Source organism: Lynx rufus, unplaced genomic scaffold (genome assembly GCF_022079265.1).
Source record: "Lynx rufus isolate CCGP_SWC_20201006 ecotype Redwood Valley unplaced genomic scaffold, mLynRuf1.p SCAF_7, whole genome shotgun sequence".
NCBI lineage: Eukaryota > Metazoa > Chordata > Mammalia > Carnivora > Felidae > Lynx > Lynx rufus.
The window spans coordinates 96,105,033-96,131,295 of NW_025814889.1; the positions used below are offsets into that span (position 1 = coordinate 96,105,033).

General features: G+C 35.5%; 1 protein-coding gene across 1 annotated transcript in view; it reads right to left on the reverse strand.

Moving 5' to 3' along the window:
• Window positions 1-26,263, reverse strand: part of ZFC3H1 (zinc finger C3H1-type containing) — a 54,331-nt gene that overhangs the window by 26,479 nt on the left and 1,589 nt on the right. The window contains exons 2-11 of the mRNA XM_047067384.1: window positions 22,193-22,609; window positions 13,983-14,047; window positions 8,925-9,123; window positions 7,986-8,209; window positions 6,655-6,778; window positions 3,820-3,917; window positions 2,293-2,502; window positions 1,958-2,122; window positions 1,312-1,449; window positions 316-437 (exon numbers count right to left, since the gene is read on the reverse strand). Of these exons, the coding sequence (XP_046923340.1) occupies window positions 316-437; window positions 1,312-1,449; window positions 1,958-2,122; window positions 2,293-2,502; window positions 3,820-3,917; window positions 6,655-6,778; window positions 7,986-8,209; window positions 8,925-9,123; window positions 13,983-14,047; window positions 22,193-22,609 (1,762 nt within the window). The remainder of the gene's footprint in view (window positions 1-315; window positions 438-1,311; window positions 1,450-1,957; window positions 2,123-2,292; window positions 2,503-3,819; window positions 3,918-6,654; window positions 6,779-7,985; window positions 8,210-8,924; window positions 9,124-13,982; window positions 14,048-22,192; window positions 22,610-26,263) is intronic.

Consider the following 26,263-nt stretch of genomic DNA (forward strand, 5'->3'; position numbering starts at 1 on the left):
TTCTACTATTTTTTCAACTTTACTAAGGTATAATTGACAAATAAAATTATATAAAGTATAAAAAAGTGTAGTTCTCCTTTACAGCAGCTTTAATCCTTTTCTAAGCTGTTTTTATCTCAGTGCACCACTGTATTCAAGCCTATAAATGATCGATCATCTGGCTCCCCCTCCTGTGAATTATAAAAATATTAACTCTGCAGCTTGGATAAAAATCAGCATCACTCATTGCCTAATACCAATACGGTATATAAAGACTAAAGTTAAGTATTAAAAGAGCACGTATCTTTAAAGCTAATTACATAAAATGCTACTTACTTGGCAATCTCTTCCTTTAACAATCTATATTCAATCTTCTTTTCTTCCGGCAAAGCTTCAGGTGTTCGCAAGGGATCATTTTCTTTTTCAGATTTTGGAGGTACTTTTGGTTTTGAAGCTTGCTAGAAAACAGTTGAAGTCAACCAGATCAACAGCTTTCAATAATCCCATGCTAAACTTTAGCTAAGTTTATTATATTTAGCTAATATATATTTAGCTAAGTATATTATATTATTATATTGCAACCCAGTGCACATTTAGCTATTTAGAAATAACAGAGTATCTTCATCATTACTTTATATTTCTTTTCTTAAAACAACACAGCCTGTTAGCCACAACTTAACTGTACAATCCACTAAGACCTACAGTTTTAAAATAATCGAACTAAATCATATGTAACCAACGTATGCACAGTAAGAATAGGGGTAAAAGTTGTACTGGGGCACCTGGGTGGCACAGTCAGTTAAGTGTCTGACTTCAGCTCAGGTCATGATCTCGTGGTTCGGAAGTTCAAGCCCCACATCGTGCTCTGGGCTGACAGCTCAGAGCCAGAAGCCTGCTTTGGATTCTATGTCTCCCTCTCTTTCTGCTCCTCCCCCACTCATGCTCTGTCTCTCTCTGTCTCTCTTTCAAATAAATAAACACTAAAAAAAAATTTTTTTTAAGTTGTACTGAGATCATAAAAACTATTTTCTGGTAATATGATACAATTCCAAAGCAATACATTTCCTTGGTACAGAGGACAATTATCTACTCAATTTAACTATTTTGAAAAAGGTACTAGCCAATTTGAATAAAAATAAAGTGGACTTTAATAGTTAAGTCTAATTAAATTTATACATGCTTCATTACATAAAGTCCTAACCAACACAGTACTTAAAATATCCCCACAATTCAATATATTAAAAACTTACACCTCTAAGGTCTAATTTTCAGGGAAAAAAACTTTAACAATGATCAATAAATCATCTTTTCATCTTTCATTATTGCACTTACTTCAGCAGTTCGCCTTGCTTCCTTAATCATGGACTCCAATCCACCAAAAACACTATTTGTTGCCTTGGAAGCCTCTCCATCAGATTCACTGTCATCTGAATCATTCAGTGTTACAACCACTGATTTATGCTTTGGAAGCTGCAAAGACAATATATCTGTTACTCTTGATGACAGAAGTTATCTATTCTTTTCTGGGCCCTACCACAATTAGATATGTAACCTTGGACAAGTCACTTCACCTCTTTTAATTTCAATTCCTAAAAATAATGAATCCAAGTAGATAGTTTATAGTTTTTTATGGTTATGTTGCCTAACTTTGTTCCACTTCACCAATACTGGTTATTTGCCCACAAAATAAAATATTCTATATTGTCAGTCTTTCTAGATACTGTGACCACCTTTCTCATTAAGTTTTATATTCTCCAACTTTCTATAAAGAACCATAATGCCACCTAAATTAATTCTTTTACAACCAAACAAAAAAATAATTAATGACAAATTATACAATTTAAAAATTACACAATTAATGACAAACTTTTTTGACACATATAAATAAACTGGGAGGCAGGGAATAAGACAGTAAAATTTCATAAAAATTTCTCACAAGCTATGTAGCAGTAGGATTAAATATTCTGCTTGTTTTTACCGAAATCACAGTTCGTGGAAGACGAGGTCCTCTATGAAACTTTGGATTCTGAATCCTAGGCTGAGATACTGTATTAATACTGACTATTGATAGATTGCTTCTTGGCACAGGCTGTGAATTGTTCAGTACTGGAGGTGAAGGTGGGTCACTATTACTAGATGTTTCCTAAATAAGGAAAAGAGAAATATGAAACATTTTTAAATAAAAAGACACTTCTGTCATTTTTTAGACTAGTGCTACTTTACTGAAAAGCCCAATGAATCCCAAACAGAAAAGCAGAACTACCTAAAACTAAGCTCAAGAGCACCACCTAGAGGTTCAGGCACCTAAATTACCTCTGGCTTAAAAGCTCTTTTATTTGCAAGAGATTTAAGTAGCTCTTCTCGAAGCAGCATTTCTTCCTCCTCTTCCTCATCTGCAAAAGGTGGTTTTGGAGGCTGTTCTGGATCTTCAGGTGGAAGAGGTGGTAAAGGTGGTAGAGGAGGTAGAGGTTCAAGAGAAACACATAAGCCTTCCACATAAGGCTGGCTCAAAGGTGGCATAGACTAGTTATTTTTAGAAGAGAAGAAATAATAATTACAATGCAAATACTACCAATTCAAAATGTTTATCTATGGAGCTACATTAAATTTAAAAAGGTAAACTTTAGATTATTACTTCTATTATAAACAGAAGTGAACTAAGCATCCTGTAAATCTTAAAACTAACCCAAATTCAATATTCAACCATGAAAAAAGTGTAATTTTTACAATAAAAAAATCAACGATATTTGAAACATTTAATTTATGAACTTCAGGGCAATTATACAAACTCTTCCATTATCTTTCTTATTTTCATTTAGCATTCTAAAAGACAGAAATCAAATTTTACAGGGTCTTTCCCTTTAGATGACTACCTGAAAACAAGTGGAATTACTGAAAACAAAGGTGATATTTAAGTGAAAAACAAAATTAGGCACCAAAGAGATTCTGAGACTAGTCCAGAGTATCTCAAGAACTGTCAAGAACAATCTCTTAATTCCTTGTGAAATGGCTTCTTAGAAATTATAAAGAAAACTAATTGTATACAAATCCTTGAGTTTGGAAAGTTTTGTTTCAAAGACCTTCTAGTATTTCCCTTGGCACTTAGCTCATCCATTCTCCATTTCCCAAAAGAAAACATTTCAAGGGGGAAAAAAAAAACCTTTTCCTTCACTCTGTGCTCTAATATTCCCCTCACCTTAAGCTAGGACACCAGATGTCCACCTAGCAACTGTGAAATGGTAATGTTCCCGCTAACTCACTGAGAACTTCAGAACTTTTACTTAATGATTCCCTCACTTCCTTTTTTCCCTTTTTTTTTAAAAATGGGGGACTGGCAGTTCTTTTAAAAGGAAGATGGGGAAAAAGAAATTAACTTCTACATAAAATGATCTTTTTTTGCTGAAATTTCAAAAAAAAAATAACCATAATTCACCAAAAGAAAAAGGAAAGAATTTATTTCTAGAAGTATCGTTCATGCATCTAAATCCCAACTGCCAAAAAATACAAAACACAAGATAATCTCATTCTTCTTTGGAATAAAGTTTTGGAGTAGCTACTAGCTGAGAAGGAAAAAGGAAACATGGTAAGTATTGAACAAAAGTACACATGAGATTAAAAAATAGCTATGAAAAAAAATCTACCATATGGACAACCCCGCCAATACATAAATAACTATTTATTCTATAGGTTTCATAGCTATTCATTTTGGTAAACAATTCTAATTGAAGCTCTCTTCAAACATTAACTGCTTTTAATTACCTGCCAGTTTTTCAGAACAAATTAGAAAAGACACAAAACAACAAAATAATTCTCTTAGAAATCACATCAGTTCTCACTTACAGAAACCTGAGGTGGTGGAGGCAAAGAAATAGATGGTGCTGGAGAAAAATACCCCAGTGAACATTCAGAGAAGAATGGTGGTTGCACCGGTGAAGGGGCTGTAAAAAATTTTTTCATTAAGAATTTACAGACGAATATTCTTCAACAGGAATAAATTAAGATTATGATATGTTTGAAGAAATAAAAATACATCAAAGTAGAGTGCAAATTAATCTCTAACAAATTCTTTAACCTCCATGAATCCTTTCCACCTATTTAAAATTATCATAACATCAGCCTTCCAACTTAAGCTGACAATTAGTGCCTTAAAACTCTCTAGTTTGAAAAAAACAAAAAAATCCAAAAACCTCTCTAGTTTGTTCCACTTTTCACCTAATGATGGTAACAAGGAAGGAATAGAGCAGGAAAGGCTCTTTTTTTTACAAACATATTTTTTTTTTTTACAAACATATTTTTTAAAGGAATAGTAAAACAAAAAATTCCCTTGAATCTGCTAAAGTGCCCTAACCAATAAAACAAAACAAAACCAGTGATGTAATTTCATTCTTCATGTGGAGCAAAGAAATGAACTATTAAGCTGTATAGAAAGCAAATAGCGGGGCGCCTGGGTGGCTCAGTCGGTTGAGCTTCCGACTTCGGCTCAGGTCATGATCTTACGGTCTGTGAGTTCCAGCCCCGTGTCGGGCTCTGTGCTGACAGCTCAGAGCCTGGAGCCTGTTTCAGATTCTGTGTCTCCCTCTCTCTCTGACCCTCCCTCATTCATGCTCTCTCTGTGTCTCAAAAATAAATAAACATTAAAAAAAAAAAAAAGAAAGAAAGCAAATAGGACTAGGAATGAAAAGAACTACTTATATTTAATCAATTAAATGTACACTAAGTCACATTTTAATAATTCTGAAGTAAAATCAATGCATCTCTGTTAAATTGTTAGCATTTTTTCTTCCATGGTAGCAGATAAAAATAATTATGCATTTCAACTTCAGTAGTTTCTTAAGACTAGGTGAAATATGGCAGATTCAAAGACGACTCTTGCTACCCAGTAACTATAGACAAACTTCAGGGAAAAACTAATGCTTCTTCTTTATCCCAGGTGTCTCACAAATCAATATGGCTATTACCCACATGATTTATATGGTTAACTTGTACCATATAATGATAGCATTTGAATATACATTGGCCTTTAGAACATTATACTTCTTAAATATCAGTACCTGTAGTGAATACAGCAAAAAGTTAAAATTTGATAAAGTTGAGTAAAGACTGCATTCTCTATTAATTTTTTAAAGTTTACCTATTTATTTAAAGTGGGCCCTACACCCAACACGGGGCTTGAACTCACAACCCCAATGACAAGAGTTGCATGCTCCACTGACTGAGCCAGCCAGGTGCCCCATTTTACAAAATTCTTTTGAAAGCATAGTTCATAAAGTTATTTTATAGAAAGAGAAAGTATTAATAATATTATCAATATTGGGAATGCAATGAATTATCTCAAAGAATCTACGAATAAGAAAACTTAATACTGACCAAAGAGTTAAATGTTGAAATAAAAACAGGGGTGCCTGGGTGGCTCAATTAAGCTTCCAACTCTTGATTTCGGCTTAGGTCATGACCTCACAGTAGTGAGATCGAGCCCCAAGTTAGGCTCGGCTGCTTGGGATTCTCTCTCTCTCTCTCTCTCTCTCTGCCCCTCCCTTGCTTGCGCTTGGGCTCTCTCGCTCTCAAAATAAATGTATGATGTGAAATTATCAAACATCAGCTTTAAAACAATTAACCTAAAATGAGCACTTTGGGTAAACATTAGTCAAATCATATGTTTTTCTTTGTCTCTGTCTAGACACACCCAGCATGATTCTAGCTGGCAACATGACCACAGGATTTGGTTTGCTCTGACAACATGACCACAGGAAGAAATACACTGATCATACGATTGTTCAAGTAAGTATTCCAGCTCCTAGAATGTCAACTGCATTCAGTTATCTGCCTTAGTCTTACGTGTGGTTACTTTTTTTTAATGTTTATTTATTTATTTTTGAGAGAGTCAGAGCACATGAGCACAAGCTGGGGAGGGGCAGAGAGAGAGAGTGTGAGAAAATCCCAGGGAGGCTCCATGCTGTGAACACAGAGCCCAATGCGGGGCTAGAATTCACAAACTGTGAAATCATGACCTGAGCAGTAATCAAGAGTCAGACACCTAACCGACACACAGGCACCCCAGTCTTATGTGTTTTAATTAGTAAGAAAATAGGCCTCTCACAAAATCACTCTTGAATATCACCTAAGCAAGTCTCTAGCTCTCAAGAATAGTCACATCCTAATGTATGCGATCGAACTGAGGTACTACCCTCATCAGTTCTAACCAGCCTCTCTTGAGATGCTACTAGTACTACTTTCCATCTGCAAATTCCTTAGAAGTAACATCGCTGGAAGGAGAAAGGAAGCCTCAAAACAAGATTTTTTTTTTTTACTAAACTAGAAAGTATCTTTAACATAAAGTTAACTTTAGAGATCAAAAGTTTATTGTGTTTTATTTAAAAACAGTGTTCCATCTTTCCAACTATCTTCACTTTTTAGATCCAACAGTTAATAGGAGTTTAAATACTGCCTTTTTATTTAAATCCTATCTAGAAACAAACACCTGGAAATAAAGGTTCATATTACATATTTGAGGTTTGCTCTCAGAGTATTTACACCATTAAATGTCTACAGTTACACAATTCACCAGCAAATATCACTTTTCATGACACATTTCTTCCAAGGTTTGGGTAACTTTATGATCATTTTCTATTTATGAAAATTTGTGAATATGATAATGTTTTAAGTTTTGGTTCATACCTGGAGAATTGGTTTCACTATCCGTATCCATAGCAACTTCTTCATAGTTATCATATTGATAAATGCCTCCTCCACTATCAGTAGGTTGCTTATCTAAGGATCGTCTTAGGTCAGGATCTGAAGACTAATAACAAGATTTTTTTTTAGTTTCAAAGCATTTTCTGTCTCAGTCTATTCTTACACTAGAAACTATGAAACAATTGACAGTTATTTCTAGGGAACACTATCAAAAATCATATTCATCTGTAAAATTAAGATGTTCAAGTTCTTGAATACTTATGGCCTCTCTAAAAAACCAGATGAATAAACTCAAGTTTTAGGTCACTGAGACTATATTTTGGAGTATTTCCAAAAAATCCAGTAACATCTTAGTTATGGATACATTAATGATAGCTGAAAACTAGAAATTCTTAGTTGACATGTTTATGTGTAGTTTTCTTTTTTTATTTCTCACACGTTTCACTCAGAGACAGTTCTTAACAAACCAAAATCTAACAAAACCAATCCTGATGGATAAAGAGTCATGTAAAAGTGCAACACTTTTCTCTAAAAGAGATTCTATCAAAGTACTTTTTAGAAGTTCAAAGTATATTGATAAATTCCTTGCTTAAACAAACCTAACTCCTGACTCCCTACAAAGTGCTTTTACTTTTTAACATCCCTCTCTTCAACAGTCCATTCACTAGTCTCAAATCTCAAAATTCTAATATTTGTCACTTATACCACTAGAGACTGATATTAAATCTCCAATTTACTGCCTAACACCATCCATAAAAACCAATGACTTAATTATTAATGACTTTACATAATAAATTCTTAATGCTTAAACTAAATGCTTAATAACTAAAGTAGCCACAAGCAGTCAGACTATGATGATTTAACTTTCTTTAAAACATTCCATACCAACTGGTCATGACACACTTCTAATTCTACAATACTAAACAAATGTTAAAAAACAAAAACCAAAAAAACAACTAATGAAATTCTGCCCTTATAACTTAAGGTATGGCCACTTTTTTTTTTTTTTGGATAGGTCTATACTACAATTTAGTAATCTCACTTTCTTCTAAATACAGAAGGATGAAAAAGCCAAAAGCAGACTTTGCTAACCATATTTTAGTCTTTCATTTCTTCTATTTCTATTATCTATAACTATATAAGACTCATTCTCAATTATAACCAACCTTCTCATCTCTCCAAAAAAGTTTTATCAAATTCTATCAAATACAAGAGATCTATGCTTTTTCTTAATTGACTGACTTTATGATAAAAGACAACAAAGACACTTAAATTTGAATAACATTTTGATTTTATATTTTAGCACTCTTTACCTTACTTCTTGATCTCCTCTTTCCACCAACCAATTTCATGAATCGATTGTACTGCTCTTCCTGATTTGAGAGATCTCGAATTTTTCTGATTTCTTCTTCTCTTTTCCTTCTCTCTTCTTCTTCAGCTTGTTTCCGCTGATCCTCTTCTTTCTGTCTTTCCTGTTCTTTTTGTTGTTGTAGTTTCTTCCAAGCCTTTGTTTGCTGCTTCCTTAATGCCTGTTTAGCTTTAAATAGAAAATACAGAAACATCAGTACCTACTAGAGTTAGAATTTCCTACATAAAAGAAAACAAGAGCTTTATAATTTATTTTCATTATTGTTAAGTCAAATATACAGCTGTTCCTCCAAGTTCTGTTTATACAGGATTGTCCCCCATTCAGGGCCCTGTAATTCTGCAAACTCAAAACTTTGTGAGTTAAAATCTTGAAATTAGGGGCACCTAGGTGGCTCAGTCGGTTGAGTGTCTGACTCTTGATTTCGGCTCAGGTCACAAACCCAGAGTCATAGGACTGAATCCCATATTAGGCTCCGTGCCAAGTGTGGAGCTTGCTTGAGATGGTCTCTCTCTCTCCCCACCGCTCCCCTCCCCCCACTTGCGTTTTTTCTCTAAAATTAAAAAAAAATTTTTTTTTAATCTTGAAACTATACTGATGTATGAAATCAATTAAAAGAATTTAACAGGGGCACCTGGGTGGCTAAGTCGGTTAAGCGTCCGACTTTGGCTCAGGTCATGATTTCGCGGTTTGTGAGTTCGAGCCCTGCGTCGGGCTCTGTGCTGACAGCTCGGAGCCTGGAGCCTGGAGCCTGCTTCAGATTCTGTGTCTCCCTCTCTCTCTGCCCCTCCCCCCGCTCGCACTCTGTCTCTCTCTCCCTCTCTCAAAAATAAAAAAAACATTAAAAAGAATTTTTTTAAAGAATTTAACAGAAATGATCAATCACCTGTAGTGCTAACTTTTTTGGCTGAATGTGTTTTTGTACTGGTTTTAACTTTTTGTTGTACAGTTTTCGTCTTAGTCAACTTTTCTTTGCTTTCTTTCATCACCTGCTGTTCTTTTTGTTGCCATTTTTTACTGGCTGACTGAAGAGCCAAAAGTCGAAGTTGTAGTTCAGACAGTTCCTCTTCATCTTCACCAAGTTTCTTTAAAAAAATAAACAGTTGCAATTTTTTAGTTCTATTATTTAACCTTAAACATTTTACCAAGTCAAATCTTTCCTAAGATCAGAATTTAAAGTTAGGTGTAAGGTTGGGGCGCCTGGGTGGCGCAGTCGGTTAAGCGTCCGACTTCAGCCAGGTCACGATCTCGCGGTCCGTGAGTTCGAGCCCCGCGTCGGGCTCTGGGCTGATGGCTCAGAGCCTGGAGCCTGTTTCTGATTCTGTGTCTCCCTCTCTCTCTGCCCCTCCCCCGTTCATGCTCTGTCTCTCTCTGTCCCAAAAATAAATAAACGTTGAAAAAAAAAAATTAAAAAAAAAAATAAATAAATAAAATTAGGTGTAAGGCAAATATTTAAATAGCAATGTAACTGAAATAAGGAAACTAAACTACTTTCCGCACAGCCCTACATCCTAATTCAGTCCCTATGATATAGAAGATCAATCTGTAGACTGTGTGTGTGCATATGTAAGTTGAAGGGTTAGAAGAGGTGGATATAACTGATGGAACAGGATGATGCAAAAAGAAAAAAAAAAGGAAAGTTAAAGGTCAGAGATCAGCATTTAACTGAACTTCCCAAACAAGTAAAAATCTGATGACAACAAATGCAAGAAGAAATCAACCCAGAGGTGGCTTAACGAATGAAGAATGTCTCTGTTCCTCCCCGACTTACCCTCTGTCTCTCTCTCTCAAAAATAACTAAACATTTAAAAAAAAAAATTTTTTTTTTTTTTTTTTAAATGGGGCGCCTGGGTGACTCAGTCGGTTAAGCATCCGACTCTCAAGCGTCTCAAGCGTCATGACTCTAATCATTCACGATCTCAGTTCCTGGTTCGAGCTCCCCCTCCGGCTCGGTGCTGACAGCTCATAGCCTGGAACCTGCTTCGGATTCTATGTCTCCACGCTTTCTGTTCCTTCCCCACTTGCCCTCTCTCTCTCTCTCTCAAAATTAAACATTAAAAAAAATTTTTTTTAAAAGAATAAAGAATGAAGTGGTTCTGTAATCATGTGATTTACTAGTGTTACAAGGAATACAGAGAACAAGTACACTGAATGTCAAGGTTGAAATTTGCAAACTTTAAAAAAAATACGTGGGGCGCCTGGGTGGCGCAGTCGGTTGGGCGTCCGACTTCAGCCAGGTCACGATCTCGCGGTCCGTGAGTTCGAGCCCCGCGTCAGGCTCTGGGCTGATGGCTCAGAGCCTGGAGCCTGTTTCCGATTCTGTGTCTCCCTCTCTCTCTGCCCCTCCCCCGTTCATGCTCTGTCTCTCTCTGTCCCAAAAATAAATAAACGTTGAAAAAAAAAAAATTTTAAAAAAATAAAAAAAATACGTATTTTGGGGCGCGTGGGTGGCTCAGTCGGTTAAGTGTCCAAATCTTGGTTTCGGCTCTGGTCATGATCTCCCGGGTTTGTGAGTTCAAGTCCTATATTGGGCTCTGTGCTGACAGTGCAGAGCCTGCTTGGGATTCTCTCTCTCCCTCTATCGCTTCCCCTCCCCTGCTTGCTCTCTCTCTTAAAAATAAACAAACTTTGGGGCGCCTGGGTGGCGCAGTCGGTTAAGCGTCCGACTTCAGCCAGGTCACGATCTCACGATCCGTGAGTTCGAGCCCCGCGTCGGGCTCTGGGCTGATGGCTCAGAGCCTGGAGCCTGTTTCCGATTCTGTGTCTCCCTCTCTCTGCCCCTCCCCCGTTCGTGCTCTGTCTCTCGCTGTCCCAAAAATAAACAAACATTGAAAAAAATAAATAAATAAAAAAATAAACAAACTTAAAAAAATATTTTTTTAAATACGTATTTTATTATTCTTTAAATTAGATTTACTTATATTTGAACATTACATGTCCTAAAACTACGGATATGTATCTGAACATTTAAAATATTTTGAACACCCAAGACTTTTCTTCAGGGAAGCTGAAATAGGAAAACAGGTTACAAGCAAATGTTTGAAATTTTTTTTCCAACTGAAATACCTTCTTACATTTTTCACTCTACCTTTTTTGAGATAATTTAAAAAATTAATCTATTCTCCACATTTTAGCTAAAATGTAATGTCAGGCAAACAAAACGGAGGTTCTAAATTGAGTACATGGATTTGGTGGGAAGAGAGATCTTGGGAGTCCTCTGTCCTCTCCACCCTTTGAGGTTAAATGCAAAACTGTTTTTCCTTTATGTGTATTTATTTATTTATTAATGTTTTATTTTATTTTTGACAGAGACAGAATGCAAGGGGGTTAGGGGCAGAGAGAGAGGGAGACACAGAAGCAGAAGCAGGCTTCAGGCTCTGAGCTGTCAGCACAGAGCCCAACGTGGGGCTCGAACTCACAAGCTGTGAGATCATGACCTGAGCCGAAGTCAGACGCTCAACCAACTGAGCCACCCAGGCGCCCCCCTTTATGTGTATTTATAAAGCAGGGAATCAAAACAAACTATGACTCACAACAATGGTTAAGGCCCACTTATCTAATGACTTTTACTTATAGGTAAATTGTAATCACTTTTTTCCTAATATCCAATTAAATTATTTAACACCTAAGAATAAAGAAACCTTTCTTTATGGATCCTTCCTACGGGCTTCAATTTACTATGAACTATTTTAAGTGCCTAACTGAATTACCATCACATATGTCAGTACTTTAGTTTATCCAAACCAGGATATAGTTACTCTTTGCATTGCTGGGAAATATATGTAACAAATGAACTGAAAAATTATCTTTATGGGGAGAGTGGGTGGCTCAGTCTGTTGAGCTTTGGACTTTGGCTCAGGTCAAAACCTCAGAGTTCATGAGTTTGAGCCCTGCGTCAGGCTCTGTGCTGACAGCTCAGAGCCTAGAGCCTGCTTCAGATTCTGTGTATCCCTCTCTCTCTGCCCCTCCCCTACTCATGATCTCTCTCTCTCTCAAAAATGAGTAGGTGTTAAAAAAATAAATAAAAATATAAAAAAAAAATACCAAATTCTACTGCTTTGTACGGACATTCTACAGCTATGCTATCCAGTATGGTGGCAATGAGCCCTCATGTGGTTATTTAAATTTAAATTAACTAAAATTGAGTAGGAAATTTAGTTCCTCTGCCATACTAATCACACTTCAAGTGCTTAAAAGCCACATGTGGTTTATAGCTACCATATTGGAGACTGCAGATAAAGGACATTTCCATTACTGCAGAAAATTCTATTGGATACTGCTGATCTAGAGAATTTAAAATAAAGCTATCATCACCATTTCATTGGGACTTAAAAGTCTTTGATTACTTTTTATTCTTTTGGAATAAAAAAGTTACTGATTCTGTCACACAACTATATGCTACTTAAAGCAGCTACCTCATTAGCAAGAGCACTGAACCTCATTCAACTCCTTGCTCTGACACTTAAGTCCTACATAACTTTAGGCAAGTCACTTAATCTACCCATATGAATCTTACCTCATCTGTAAACCGGAAAATATCAACTTAATTTAGCAGGTTATTGTGAGAACATTCAAAACATATACAAGTGTATATGTATGTGCATACATATAAATATATGTACCTGTTATATTATCAATCTTAAATTCAGGTCCACCTCTTTCCTAAAGCTCCTAGGCTCTCTGCATCATTTTGATTTACTCATAAAAACTAAGTGAAATAAGGGGTGCCTGGATGGCTCAGTCAGTTAAGCGTGTGACTTCGGCTAGGGTCATGATCTCACCGTTCGTGCATTCAAGCCCTGCACCGGGCTCTGTCCTGACAGCTCAGAGTCTGGAGCTTGCTTCAGATTCTGTGTCTCCCTCTCTCTCTGCGCCTCCCCCGTTAAACTCTGTCTCTCTCTCAAAAATAAACATTAAAAAAAAAAAAAAGTGAAATCTTAAAAGAAGGAACTGAAGGTATTTCATATTTCTAATTAAATAAAGAAAAGGCTTGGGCTGGGGTACCTGGGTGGCTCAGTCAGTTGAGTGGCTGACTTTGGCTCAGGTCATGATCTCCAGGTTCAAGAGTTTGAGCCCCATGTTGGGCTCTGTGCTGACAGCTCAGAGCCTGGAGCCTGCTTTGGAGTCTGTGTCTCCCTGTCTCTCTGTCCCTCCCTTGCTTGTGCTGTCTCTCTCACTCTTGAAAATTAAAAAAAAAAAAATTAAAAAAAAAAAAGGCTTGGGCTATTGAAAGCTATTATGTATCAAACACACTACTTGGTGCTTCTGTACTTTGTCCTGCTGAACCTCACCACAATCCAGAAAACAGACGACATTAAATTCATTTTGTAGAAAAGAAAATAGAGGCAAGTAAAGGCTAAAGAGCTTACGCAAGATCACTCAGCTAGTAAGAGGAGGGGCTAGAACTGAAAAGCTGGTCAAGGTCTAACTCCAAAGATTTCCAATACAGGATAACCTCCCAAAAGTAGGAAAACACAATCTCTGGGTGAAAATTAAAAGTTTCAAAAAACTAACAAGCAAAAAGATCATCTATGGATATATATACGAAAATCGTCGGACTTTGGCTCAGGTCATGATCTCATGGCTTGGGAGTTCGAGCCTCATATCGGGTCCCGTGCTAACGGCTCAGAGCCTGGAGCCTGTGTCAATTCTGTGTCTCCATTTCTGTCTGCCCCTCCCCAACTTGTGCGCACACATGCTTTCTCTGTCAAAAATAAACATTAAAAAAAAAATTTCAATTCAACTGAACCCAGTGCAAAGACACTTCAGGACATCTCTCCAGATTTTCTTATATTTAAGGCTTATGTCCAAATGGAGGTAATGATGAAAAAATGATAAAGAAAATGAGCAAAAAGCAAGACAGAATCTTCTTTCACAAGAAGTGAGCAAAGTGAGCAAGAATCAGTTTTACAGAGACACCAAATTCCAAAAAGCAGTATCTTACCTTTTCAGATAAAATGTCAGAGGCACTAATTCTTCTTGTTAAATTTTGTTCTTTATCTTCTAATCCTTTAAAATAAAACAGCATACTTTGAATACTCAATAAATAGCTACAATCAATTTAAAATGAAATGCTATATGATATTTAGTAGTTATTATTTTAAAAGGTCTCTCATTTCCACAATATTCAAACGAAAAGGAAAGGATGTTATTAGAATGAAAATCTGACCAAACTTCTCATATCAGCTTTATCTCTGAAAGTTATAAGACGAAATTATTAAAAATATCAAATAAGCTAAAACTGTACTTTGATAAAAAATGACTTCTGAAATAAAAGTAATTATTTGAATAACAGAATTTACATTAAGCTGGCAGGTACCTTATGAGCACAATGCTACCTTAAAAATAAGTATAAACCATAAATTTCAAACTATAAATATAACTTTACGCAAAGTTTATAAAAGCAAGTAATGGTTTAATTCACCAAACATGTACTTAGGCACTGTCCTACCATTGTTACAGGTCTCTAACAATACAATTATTTCAATTTTGCCTCAATACTTCCAAAATGAAAATTGGTCTTGTGCAGTCACGCAGTATTAGCTAGAATTCTAAACTGAGTTAAAGACAATCGTCAGGATATAGGTAGTAGTTAAAATTATAGTAATTAAGAACACTCCTGGAGAATGGAACACTGAGGAAGGACATCAACAGTAAGAAATTACAAATGAAAACTAATTTTATTTTAATTAGTTTTAAAAAAGGAAAATCAGGTTATATGAAATTCCAGATGTGTATGGTATTACAAAAATCCCAAATTTTCAAGATTATCAAGAAAAACATCACTGAATATAATAGATACATCTACTCCCTATAGAATATTCTCAACATTGTAACCTGAATGGTCCTTTGAGAATATACAACAAATTATGCCAGTCCTTTGCTCAAGACTCCACAGTAGCTCACATTTCACTCAGTATAAAACACAAAATTCTTGTAAGACTCTACATGATCTAACCCAACCCATCATCCCTGACCTCTTCTTTCCCACTATTCAGCACTCCCATGCTTTTTTCTTTAGTGGCAGAGGCCTCCCTGTTATTCCCCAAATATGCCAATATCCTTCTCCCTTAACAGTAGTTATCCTGGTTCACAGATTCTCAAACTTTATTAACAGGTATTAGAATCAGCAAGAATGGGGGCGCCTGGGTGGCTCAGTCGGTTAAGTGTCCCACTTCAGCTCAGGTCATGATCTCATGGTTCGTGGGTTTGAGCCCCATATCGAGCCCTGTGCTGACAGCTCAGAGCCTGGATCTTGCTTCGGATTCTGTGTCTCCCTCTTTCTGCCCTTCCCTGATCATGCTCTGTCTCTATCTCTCAAACATAAACATTAAAAAAAAATTAAAAAAAAAAAAAAGAATCAACAAGAATGCTTGTGAAATATAGATTGTTAGTCCCCACATCCAGAATTTCCAATTCAGTAGATCTAAGATAAGGCATGATCATTTGCATTTCTATCAAGTGCCCAGGTAAGGCTGATCCAATGAACAAGGTTAGAAAACCACTGCTCTATTTATTCTTTGCCTAGCTCTTCCCCAGATACCCATTTGGCTATTCCCTCACTGTCTTCAAAGGCTTCATTTAAATCTTTGCCCAAATTCAGGCCTCTCCTGATCACTCATTAACACTGCAACCTATTCCTGCTACCGCCCTCCTACTTACCCTGCTATACTTTTTCCATAACTGTTATTTACAAATCATATTTACTTTCCCCTTTGTAAAATGGAGGCCAATGAAGGCATAAATGACTGGCTACTTTGTTCACGGATATATTTCAACAAGTCTGGAATTCAAGTGCTTGAGTGAATGGAAGAATGAAATTAAAAAATGTAGGAAAATGAAAAATTAATTTTGCAATGACATCAAGTAATCCAGCCCTGACTAGTTTCAGTATTCAGGTAAGGAGCAGAAAAAGCAGATTACATTGTATTAAGAGGGAATGAGAGGTATAGTGAAGAGAGTCAGCACAGGTTAGTGTTTCCAGAAGTCTGGCTGAAAAGACAGAAGTTATGGGAGAATACAGAGTGGGGAGTGATTAAGTTTGGGAAGGAAAAAAACGCAAATGTTTATAATAACCCCTTAAGAGAATGTGGTTAAAGATGAATCAAAATAAACAACAGACGGAGCGCAAGGTCTGAAAGAGGGTAGAAAGTAGAGCCAGGAGTACAGGTTAAAACAAGTGACCATAAACAAAAAGAAAGTCTCCATTTCATCAGTGTGGAAACACTGAAGTGAAAATCAATATGGATATAAGTTTATAATCAGAAAGTGAAAAGTTGGAAGTTGAGTGAGAGAACCGGAAATAAGAGGCACACTCATAGACTGACAACATTATTTTTACTCAATAAAGTTGAGTGAAAGGCCTGAAAAAAATGATAAAGGTTTAGAAGAGTTGTTGAGAGAAATGGAAAAGAAGCTGATCACTAACAACTTAAAAGCTTGATGGCAGAGTCTTACTGAAGAGCTGGGAGGGCTGGATGGTGGCAGCTGCAGGATGCATATGAAGAAACACTAACCAAATAATTTATTGATTCATATAAATTTTAGCTCTTTTGGTTTTCCTCCAATCCCTCCCCTTCTACACTGCTATCAGTTACTTTTCTAAAAAGATACCTGATAATATCATTTTCCTGTTTAAAAATATTCAGTGGCATACGTGATGTTTAAGAAAATCTAAATTCCTTAGCCAAGACATTCAAGGCCCTCTGCAATCCGATCTCAATCTACACTTTTACCCCTCCCAGAAATATACCATATATCCCAAACTGCGCCGGTACTAGATCAATCTCAATTATCCTTTAAAAATTCTGTGCTTTATCTGCTCATTTGGTTCCTTCTAACTTCCCAAGTCAAAAAAACTCATTTTTTTGAGGCACATATCAAACATTTCCATCACTATGAAAATTTTCCAAGCCCAGGGGTGGACATATCTGATCCATCCCCTGTATTACTGCAGGCTTTCATACATAACTTTTATTATACTCTCATGTATACTTTTATACATAACTCATTATTTCATACATAACTCTTACTAATAGTTACTTGCGTCTTTTCTATCCCACTGAGTTACTCTTTTTGAAACTGCCTGGAATGATGGTGCTAAACTGAGGAGGAAAAAACACATCCCTGAGTAAGTGTAACCAAAATCAGTCACCACTCAGGTTTATAACCCAATCTATACTACATGGGTGGCCTTGAAAACTTCGAATATAAAGTACTCCCAGAACAAAAGTCTACACAGGTGCCTGACAGTGGCAAAAACAAGCTCTCCCTTAGAAATCCATCTTTGTCCCAGGTCTCAAAAAATTCCCACCGAAAAAACTGAAAGAAAAATGAACACCTGTTAAAAAAAAAAAAAAAAAAAAAAAAAAAAAAAAGGAGGAGTGCCTGGGTGGCTTAGTCGGTTGGGTGTCTGACTTTGGCTCGGATCATGATCTCACAGTTTGTGAGTTCAGGCCCCGCATCGGGCTCTGTGCTGATGGCTCGGAGCCGGGAGCTTGCTTCAGACTCTGTGTGTCTCTCTCTGCTCCTCCCCCACTTGCTCTCTCTCTCTCAAAAATAAATAAACATTAAAAAAAATTTTTTTTAAAAGGAAAAAAGAAAAAAAAAAGAAAAAGAAACTAATCACTAAACATTCAAGAAAAGAAGGCACCAAAATATGGGAACCAGAAATGAAACCCATAAAAACCTTAGATACTGGAAATTAGCAAAGGAAAAGAAAAAAACAAAACATCATGGTTTGTGAGTTCAAGTCCCACATCGGGCTCTGTGCTGACAGCTCAGAGCCTGGAGCCTGCCCCACTAAGTTCTTTCTTTGCCTCAAAAATAAATAAACTTTAAAAAATTAAAAAAAAAAGAAAGATAAATTTGAAGATTCTCTTCGTCTCCCTCTGCTCCTCTACCCTATCTGCTCACTCTTTCTAATAAAATTAAAAAATAAATTTTTTCTTTAAATTTAAAAAGGAGTGCCTGGGTGGCTCAGTTGGTTGAGCATCTGACTCTCGATTTCACATCAGGTCACGATCCCAGAGTCGTGGGATCGAGCCCTGTATCAGGCTCCTTGCTGAGCATGAAGCCTGCTTAAGTTTCTCGTCCTCTCTATCTCTTTCTCAGTCTCTCAGGGCGCCTGGGTGGCTCAGTTGGTTAAGGTCTGACTCTTGATTTCAGCTCAGGTCATGATCTGTTTGGGAGTTTTAGCCCATCAGGCTCTGTGCTGTCAGCCCAGAATCTGCTTGGGATTCTGTCTCCCTCTCTCTCTGCCCCTCCCCCACTTGCTCTCTCTGTCTCTCAAAATAAATAAATGTTTTTTTAAATATATTTTAAAAATCTCTCTCTCTTTCTCTCCCCCTCTCCAACTCGCTCTCTCTCTAAAATAAAATAAATAAATTTTAAAAATACTATTTAGAAAAAAGAAATAAATTTGAAAAACTAAGCAGAAAAATCTAAAAAGAATGACCAAAGTAATTTGAAAAACAAAATAAAAATGAAATACTAAAATAAAAACTATAACTGAAATTTAAAATTCAATAGGTGAGCTTCAGGCAAATCAGGCACAGCTAAAGAGAGAATCCGTGAACTGAAAGATATATGAGAAGAAACTTCACAGAATGTAGCACAGATTTACAAAGAGATGAAAACTAGGAGTCAGTCAGTTGGGCATCCAACACTTGATTTCAGCTCAGGTCACAATCTCACAGTTCATGAGATTAAGCTCCATGTCAGAGCCTGCTTGGGATTCTCTTTCTGCCTCTCTGTTCATTCCCTGCTCATGCTCTCCCTCTCTCTCAAAGTAAAAAACCTTACAAACAAAACAAAACAAAACAAAAACCAAAGAGACAGAAACTTAAAGGAAATTAGGAGAAATGGAAGATAAAGTGAGATGATTTGATATACAGATATACAGAATTCCACAAAAGAAAGAGAATGGGAAAATATTTAAGCAATAATGACAATTTTTCAGAATCAATGAAAACAAAAAGCACAACAAATGCCAAGCTGGATAAATAAAAAGAAATCTGCAATCAACACATCATAGTTAAACTACAGAACATCAAAGACAAAAATGGAATTTTTAAAGCAAGCAGAGAAAGATAAACTACCTTCAAATTAGAAACTATTAAGACTGATAGTGAACTTTTCAATATCAATAATGGAAACCAGAAAATATCTTCAATATTTTGAGAATGTAACTAGCCAATATAGAATTTCAAACCTAGACAACTATCTTTAACAAAGGGCAAACAAAGGAGTGCCTGGGTGGCTTAGTTAAGTGTCTGACTTTTGATTTCGGCTCAGGTCATGATCTCATGGTTCATGACTTTGAGCCTTGCATCAGGTCCTGCACTGACAGCATGGAGCTTGCTTGGGATTCTCTCTCTCCTTCTCTCTTCCCCTTCCTCTCTTGCTCTCTCTCAAAATAAATAAACTTTTTAAAAGGGCAACCAGAAATAAGTTTTCCATCAAGCAGACACATTCTAAAGAAAATCCTAAAAAAATTATTTTAAGCATAAATGATTCTAGACATAGAAAAGTGAGCCAAGAAAACATTAACTATATGAGCAAAGCTAGGCATGTACCGGCCTTTGTATACCAGGACAGGATAAAGGTCTTGATTAATTTCAAACACTGATAAGAATTCATGTTACAATTCCTAGAGGAACTAATGAGACAAGAAACTTAATATCTACCTTCAAACTAGTAAAAGAAAAAAAAAATGTTTGAAAAAAAAGCCCAAAAAACAAAAGAGGCAAGAAAAAAAAATGCAAGTATCAGTAATCATGAAAAATGTGAATGGAATATATATTCTAGTTAAAGAACAAAGATTGTCAGACTAAATTACAAATGAAATCCAGTTCTATACTATGTACAAGTGACATTTGAGACATGAGGATATGGAAAGACTGAAAGAATGGAAAATGATATACAAGGCATATATACTTACCAAAAGAAAGATGGTGTGGACTGTTACCATAAGTCTTTTAGGCAGAAACATTGCTAGAGATAAAGAAGGCCACTACATAATAATGAGAATAATGAGTCAATTCCTTAGTCTCAGGGTAGTTAAAGCAAAAACTGAAAACCATAAATCCATCATCATAGTGGCTGACTTTAACCTCTCAGTAGTTAATCAAGCAGATCAAAAAATGAAGGAAGATGTGAACATAAAAAAACATATCTAACGATCCATTTATTCCTTTCAAACACACACAGAAGAGTTGTAAAAATCAATCACATACAATAAAGCAAATCTCTACAAATAAATGACAGTAAATTCTCATTCTATCTTTCTCTAATATCTCATTCTCTGACAATATGACTGACTTAGAAATCAATAACAAAAAATACAGCTGAAGAACCTCCATGCTTGGAAGTTAAGAAACATACTTCCAAATAGCCTACAGATCAAAGAAAAACAAAACTCGCAAATATTTAGAATAAATGGCAAAAAATTACATATCACAAACAGCTGAAGTAATTTCATAACTCAAAATGATCTTAATAGAAGAGAGGCTGAAAATCCGTAAGTTTAAAAAGCTATGGATTTCTTTCTAAGAAAATTTAAAAACAGGGGTGATACAACTTATAAACGCTGTAATAGAAAAATGAGATTCTTAATAATAATTTTTTATAGAGGCACCTGGATGGCTCAGTCGGTTTAGCATCTGACTTTGGCTCAGGTCCTGATCTCACCGTTTGTGAGTTCAAGCCCTACGTCGTGTTCTGTGCTAACAGCTCAGAGCCTGGACCTGCTTCAGATTCTGTGTCTCCCTCTCTCTCTGCCCCTTCCTGGCTTATGCTCTTTCTCTCTCTCAAAAATAAACAAACATTAAAAAAATTTTTTTTAATATTAATAATTTTTTATAAATGCTACAACTTACAGGAAAAGGACACTTTACTAGAAAAATATGTTTTACCTAAACTGCCTTAACCAGAAATAGAAAGCATGAACAGTCAACAGTTTAAAACCTTCCCAGAAAAAATTCTACCCAGGCCCAGACACTTCTACCAACAAAGCCTACCAAATATCCCAGGAACAATTCTAATCTTAACTTATTCTTGAAAATAGGGGAAACCACTCCCCAGCTCATTTTGAGCATATCATAACCTTATACTAGAATTTGGCATGGGAAAAGAAGGGAAAAAATTAGCCTATAAACCCAGATGAAAAATTCTAATCCAAATATCCCTCAAGTGGGAAATGGATAAACAAACTGTAGCACAGCCATACAATGGCACATTTAGCAATAAGAATGCACTAGTGATACATACAATAACAAGGATGAATCTGAAATACACTATTAAATGAAAGAATCCAGAATCAAAAGGCAATATATTGAACAATTCCATTTATATGACATTCTGGAAAAGGCAAAACTATTAAGGACAGAAAACCCATCAGTAGTTACCTGGTGGGCTGGGGGAAGAAGGAATTGATTGCAAAGGGTCATGGGGGAATCTGTGAGAGGTGACAAAACTGTTCTAGATCTTAATTGTGGTAGCTGGCAATGGTTAGCCAACTGCCTGTATTTCTCAAAACTTAAAGAACTATACACTAAAAAGGCTAAATTTTACTGCATATAACTTATACCTTCATAAAAAAGAGAAAAAGAAAAAATTAGCAAATCCAACCCAGAAATGATATATCACGAACTGGAATTATCCCAAGAATACAAAGGTGGTTTAACAGTACAAAAATATAATCCATTACACTAATAAATTAAAGGAGAAAAATACATGTTCTTCTCAATAATGAAGAAAAAAGATACGATAAACTTCAACATCCATTCATGCTGAAAATGTCAAATAATAGGGGGAAAAAACTTTTTACTCAATAAAGGATATCTCTAAAAAACCTAACATCATGTGAAAAGTAAATATCCAAAGCATTCCTTTAAGGTAGGGAACAAAGGTGTCCACATTATTGCTTATTTTAAAAAATATATTAGAAGTCTTGACCAGCATGTAAGGCCAAAAAAGAAAGATCAGAATGAATCTAAACCTATCATTATTGAATAATGACTGTCTATCTAGAAAGTGCAAGAAGAATTCACACAGGAGGTATCAAAACAATTTCAATGAAACACAGTATCAAAATGACTAGTTACCCCATAAAGAAAGAATCTTAGTACTAATTGAAATTTTTTATTCCATTACCTTGACTAGGTTCAGTAGTGTCAGATTTCAGGGAAAGCTGTTTTGTTCCATCTTTAACTTTTTTCAACCGGTTCTTATCCCCTGGTAAAGTCAATTTTTGCCTGAGTGGTTTTAATTCAAATGCCTGAAAAGTTTTGACCTGCGTTTTCTCCTCAGGAGCTACTTCTTTACTTGGGTCCTTTGTAATACTGACATTATCAGTGCTTGTTTGGTCCTCAAAGTTCAATGTTTTAGGATCTTCCTGCACATTCTCTTCTTTGCTACTCAAAGCTAGTTTTTCATCCTTATTGATGCACTCTAGTTCCAACTGTATTTGCTTATACTTCAAAAGTAAGTCTTCAAAAGTTTCTTCCCCACAGTTTTCACTTTTAGATGAATAATTTTGTTTTCTTGATGGAGATCTTCCAAAACTTTTGGCTGAACAGCATATTAAGGAAACCAATTTCCAAAATTTTTCCAGTAAATTTAACAAAAACACATTAAGTTATAGACTAATTGCCTCCCTTTTTTACTGTTTTTCAAAAAAGATGAATTGGTAGTTTCAAATTACTAAAGTCCATTCAACATATGTGCTAATGCCCACTTTCATTATGTGCCCATATTTCAAATTGAATAAGTAACCACATAAAACAATCCACTTACAAAATCACTAATGTCAGTTGTTACCCACAGTAACTACAGGTATTCCAACCACTTAGAGGTCTACAGCAGCCTTCCTTCTGAGGTTATCAGAAAAAGCCATAATATGCTGGATGTTAAAAATTCCTTTCTGAAAGAAGAGGAGAAACTGGTATGTCACAGGTGTGGATAATTTACCCTTCAGATAATCAGAAGGAAACATTTCTTCTTTTAGTTTCTTCTCAAGTCTCAAATTTTTAAAAAAGAGATAAAAAATGAACATTGACAGCTAATAGCTAAAACTAGTTTATAAATAGCAAACATTTTCTTAAATACCTAGTACATAACAATCTTAGAGCTCCTCAAATATACTAATATCCAACATATGCACAACTAAGACAATGAAGGCAGTTATACTATAAAAAAAATAATAAAATCTTTCAATAGCATTCAAAATGTATTTTGTAAACTAATTTGTCCCTGAAGATAAGGATAACTACCAAATTTTTTGTTCTTCTCTAACAAGTGATACATAGAACATAACTTTTTCCTTGGAAATGGCTACAAAATTCCAATACTATTCTTATTCAAAATAATTAACATAGGTGAAAATTGCTATCCCTCACTTCTGCCTAGAAATTAACAAGATTTAAAGATAAGTACTTTATGTGATTTTAATACAATATGTCCTTTATAGATCATTTAAACTGGCTAGGATATAACATTACAGTTCCCTACAGATGGTTCCTCTGTTTAACAATTTACAGGACAATCAGCCTCCAGATATTGTTCAATTTCCCTAAGAATGAATAGAAGAATGGGAATCACCACCAAATACTGTTTTTTCACCAATAATTTTAGAAACTAAACCAGCATTACCACCTACATCTCAACATCTTAACAGTTCTACAGCAAAACTGTTTTAGTAAATCTTTGGACCTCTGATCTAACCTCTGCAGAGCCAAGTTTCTTGAAAGCATACTAGTTTCTCATTATCTTACTCTTCAAACGAAATCTAGATTCTGCTGGCTGAGTTTGTTTATCCACCGTGTTTTCAAACTTTATTTCACCTGACCTCTCTGCAGCTTTGGACACTGCAAACCACTTCTCTCTTGGCTTCCCTAACCCCACTTTCCTCCTGTTTCCCTACCTTCTTTTTTCCTTTAAGTCTTCATGACTCCTTTCTAACTCCGCAATAATGGTGCTCTTCAGTAAGCTCTATTTAAGTCTCTTTCACTTTTCCTTTTGAGCATTCTAATGCACTCCCATACATTTACACAATACAAGGGAGAAGTCTTGCCTCATGATAGATATTTGGGGTTTTATCTCCCACAAGCCACCTCCCACTCTGTTGCCGCACTAATAATCTTTCTAGAACACAAATCTGATCAGATCTCTCCCCTTGTTTAAATCTCATTAAGAACAGAGTCCAAAATCCTTACAATGGCATATATATAACGCCTCATGATTTGACCTGTACTTCCTTTCCAATCTTACAATTCCCCCGTTAATCACAATCATGCACAGCTTTGTATTAAGATTTTTCAGTTCTTCAAACTGACCCCAATTCAAAATTGAAATGTCACCTCCTATGTGAAGCTAGAGCATTATTTGCTCCCCTAACCCACATTACTCTTTGTACATGAATTCACTAATTAGCTGCATTTACATCTCACTTTTCAGTAGAGCCATCTAAAGGCACAACCACAGTGATTAAAAAAAATAAAACTGAAGACCTTGGAAAGATTTGTAGAGGAAAAAGATTCAATACACTGACAAAAAAATAAAAGAAAAATGAGGAAAAGTAATTCAGTTACAACTGTAACTAAGTAATCTCCGTCAAGGCTAAATGAAATCTATTTCTAATATAGGACAACTAGGATGAAACCAACATTTAAAAGATTTAATTTTAAGCTAGTTAAAATGCAATTTCTACCTCAGATCTGGTTTAAAAAAAGAACTGCTATTCAACCTTTACAACTGCAGGTGAAAATGAAATGACTTTTACTGATGAGAGACACTGGCCTAATTATGTTAGCTCTCATCAGATTAGAAAGTGTAAAACAGTAGTCATCCAAAGGAAACATGCTAAGACTGACTGAGCATCTGTCTATCACTAAGAAAAATTTTAAATGAATGAGAATGAAAATAAGTGCCACAATAGAATCTGGTTCATTCTACCTTTTTAAAGCTGCAATCAGCATACCTTAATCATTACAGAAAAAGAGTTAAAAAACAAAACAAAACAAAAAAAGCAAAAAACTTGTACTCATGTTACTTTACTTCCACATTAATTACACAAATGAACCACAGTATAACCCTTCTTCTTTTTTTTTTTTTTTTGTAAATTCTACCCCCAACATGGGGCTCAAACCTATGACGCCAACATCAAGAGTCACATGCTCTAATGACTGAGCCAGCCAGGTTTCCCATAACCCTTATTCTTTCTTAATGTAATATCTGCAAAATTAAAATGTCATTATTATAATTGCACAGTGAAATATAGGAATAAACCTAAGTAAAATCTTGGTATTAAGAAATTTGAATTAATAAATATTTGTACGACAAATTTTGTTTGCTCACATCATATAAAAGTAGTTGGAAACTACGTTTTCCTTCACAAATTCTTACAAAGACTATCAACCCTAGGGTGGATTAATGATACTTCATGAGGAAAACAATGAGCAGAGGATCAAAATAAGCATCCTTTTCTTAAGAGCAGCATCTGTGAAAAGAAAAACAGCAAGACAGCTCATTTCTGGTAAGTTACTACAGAAATCAGATTGGATATATTCTTGTGCTTTTTCACATCATATGCCTGTTTACTAATAAAAACATAAGCTTAGCAATGAATAAAGGTATATGTGACAGAGGCCAAATTGGTATTGAATGAATGGACAAAAAAAAAGCAAAGGCAGGAGCTGGGCAAACCCCCTTCCTCACCACCTTCTCTAATACAATTAGATGAAGAAAAAACTCTGCTCCCACAGTACTTTTTACATACCTCAATACAAACTGCTTTACATTAAACTATAATTATTTACTCACGTTTGTCTCTCCAACACAAATTCCAAACTTCCTCTCTTGTATTCTTAAAAAATATACACATATGTACTTAAACATCCTGTTTTTTAGATTCAGAATCGACAACAAATCTTTCATTAAAAAAATATCTTAGGCAGAGTTCTTCTTCTTTTTTTCTTTTTTTTTTTGAAAGAACATCCTCTTTTTAAAAGTTAAATATCTACATGATTTTCTTTGAAATGAGCCTGGGATGCTCCTAACCCAACTTCTGGTGGCAAAATTAAGTTTTTTCTGGGCACTAGCATCAGAAGTTGCTACTTCTTACCTAAACTTACATTTCTTGTCCCCTTTATATCCTAAAATCTGGGGAAAACCATCTGGTCCTAAATATTCTATAAAAATAATGTTGCGTGTCTTCCAAACAAATGT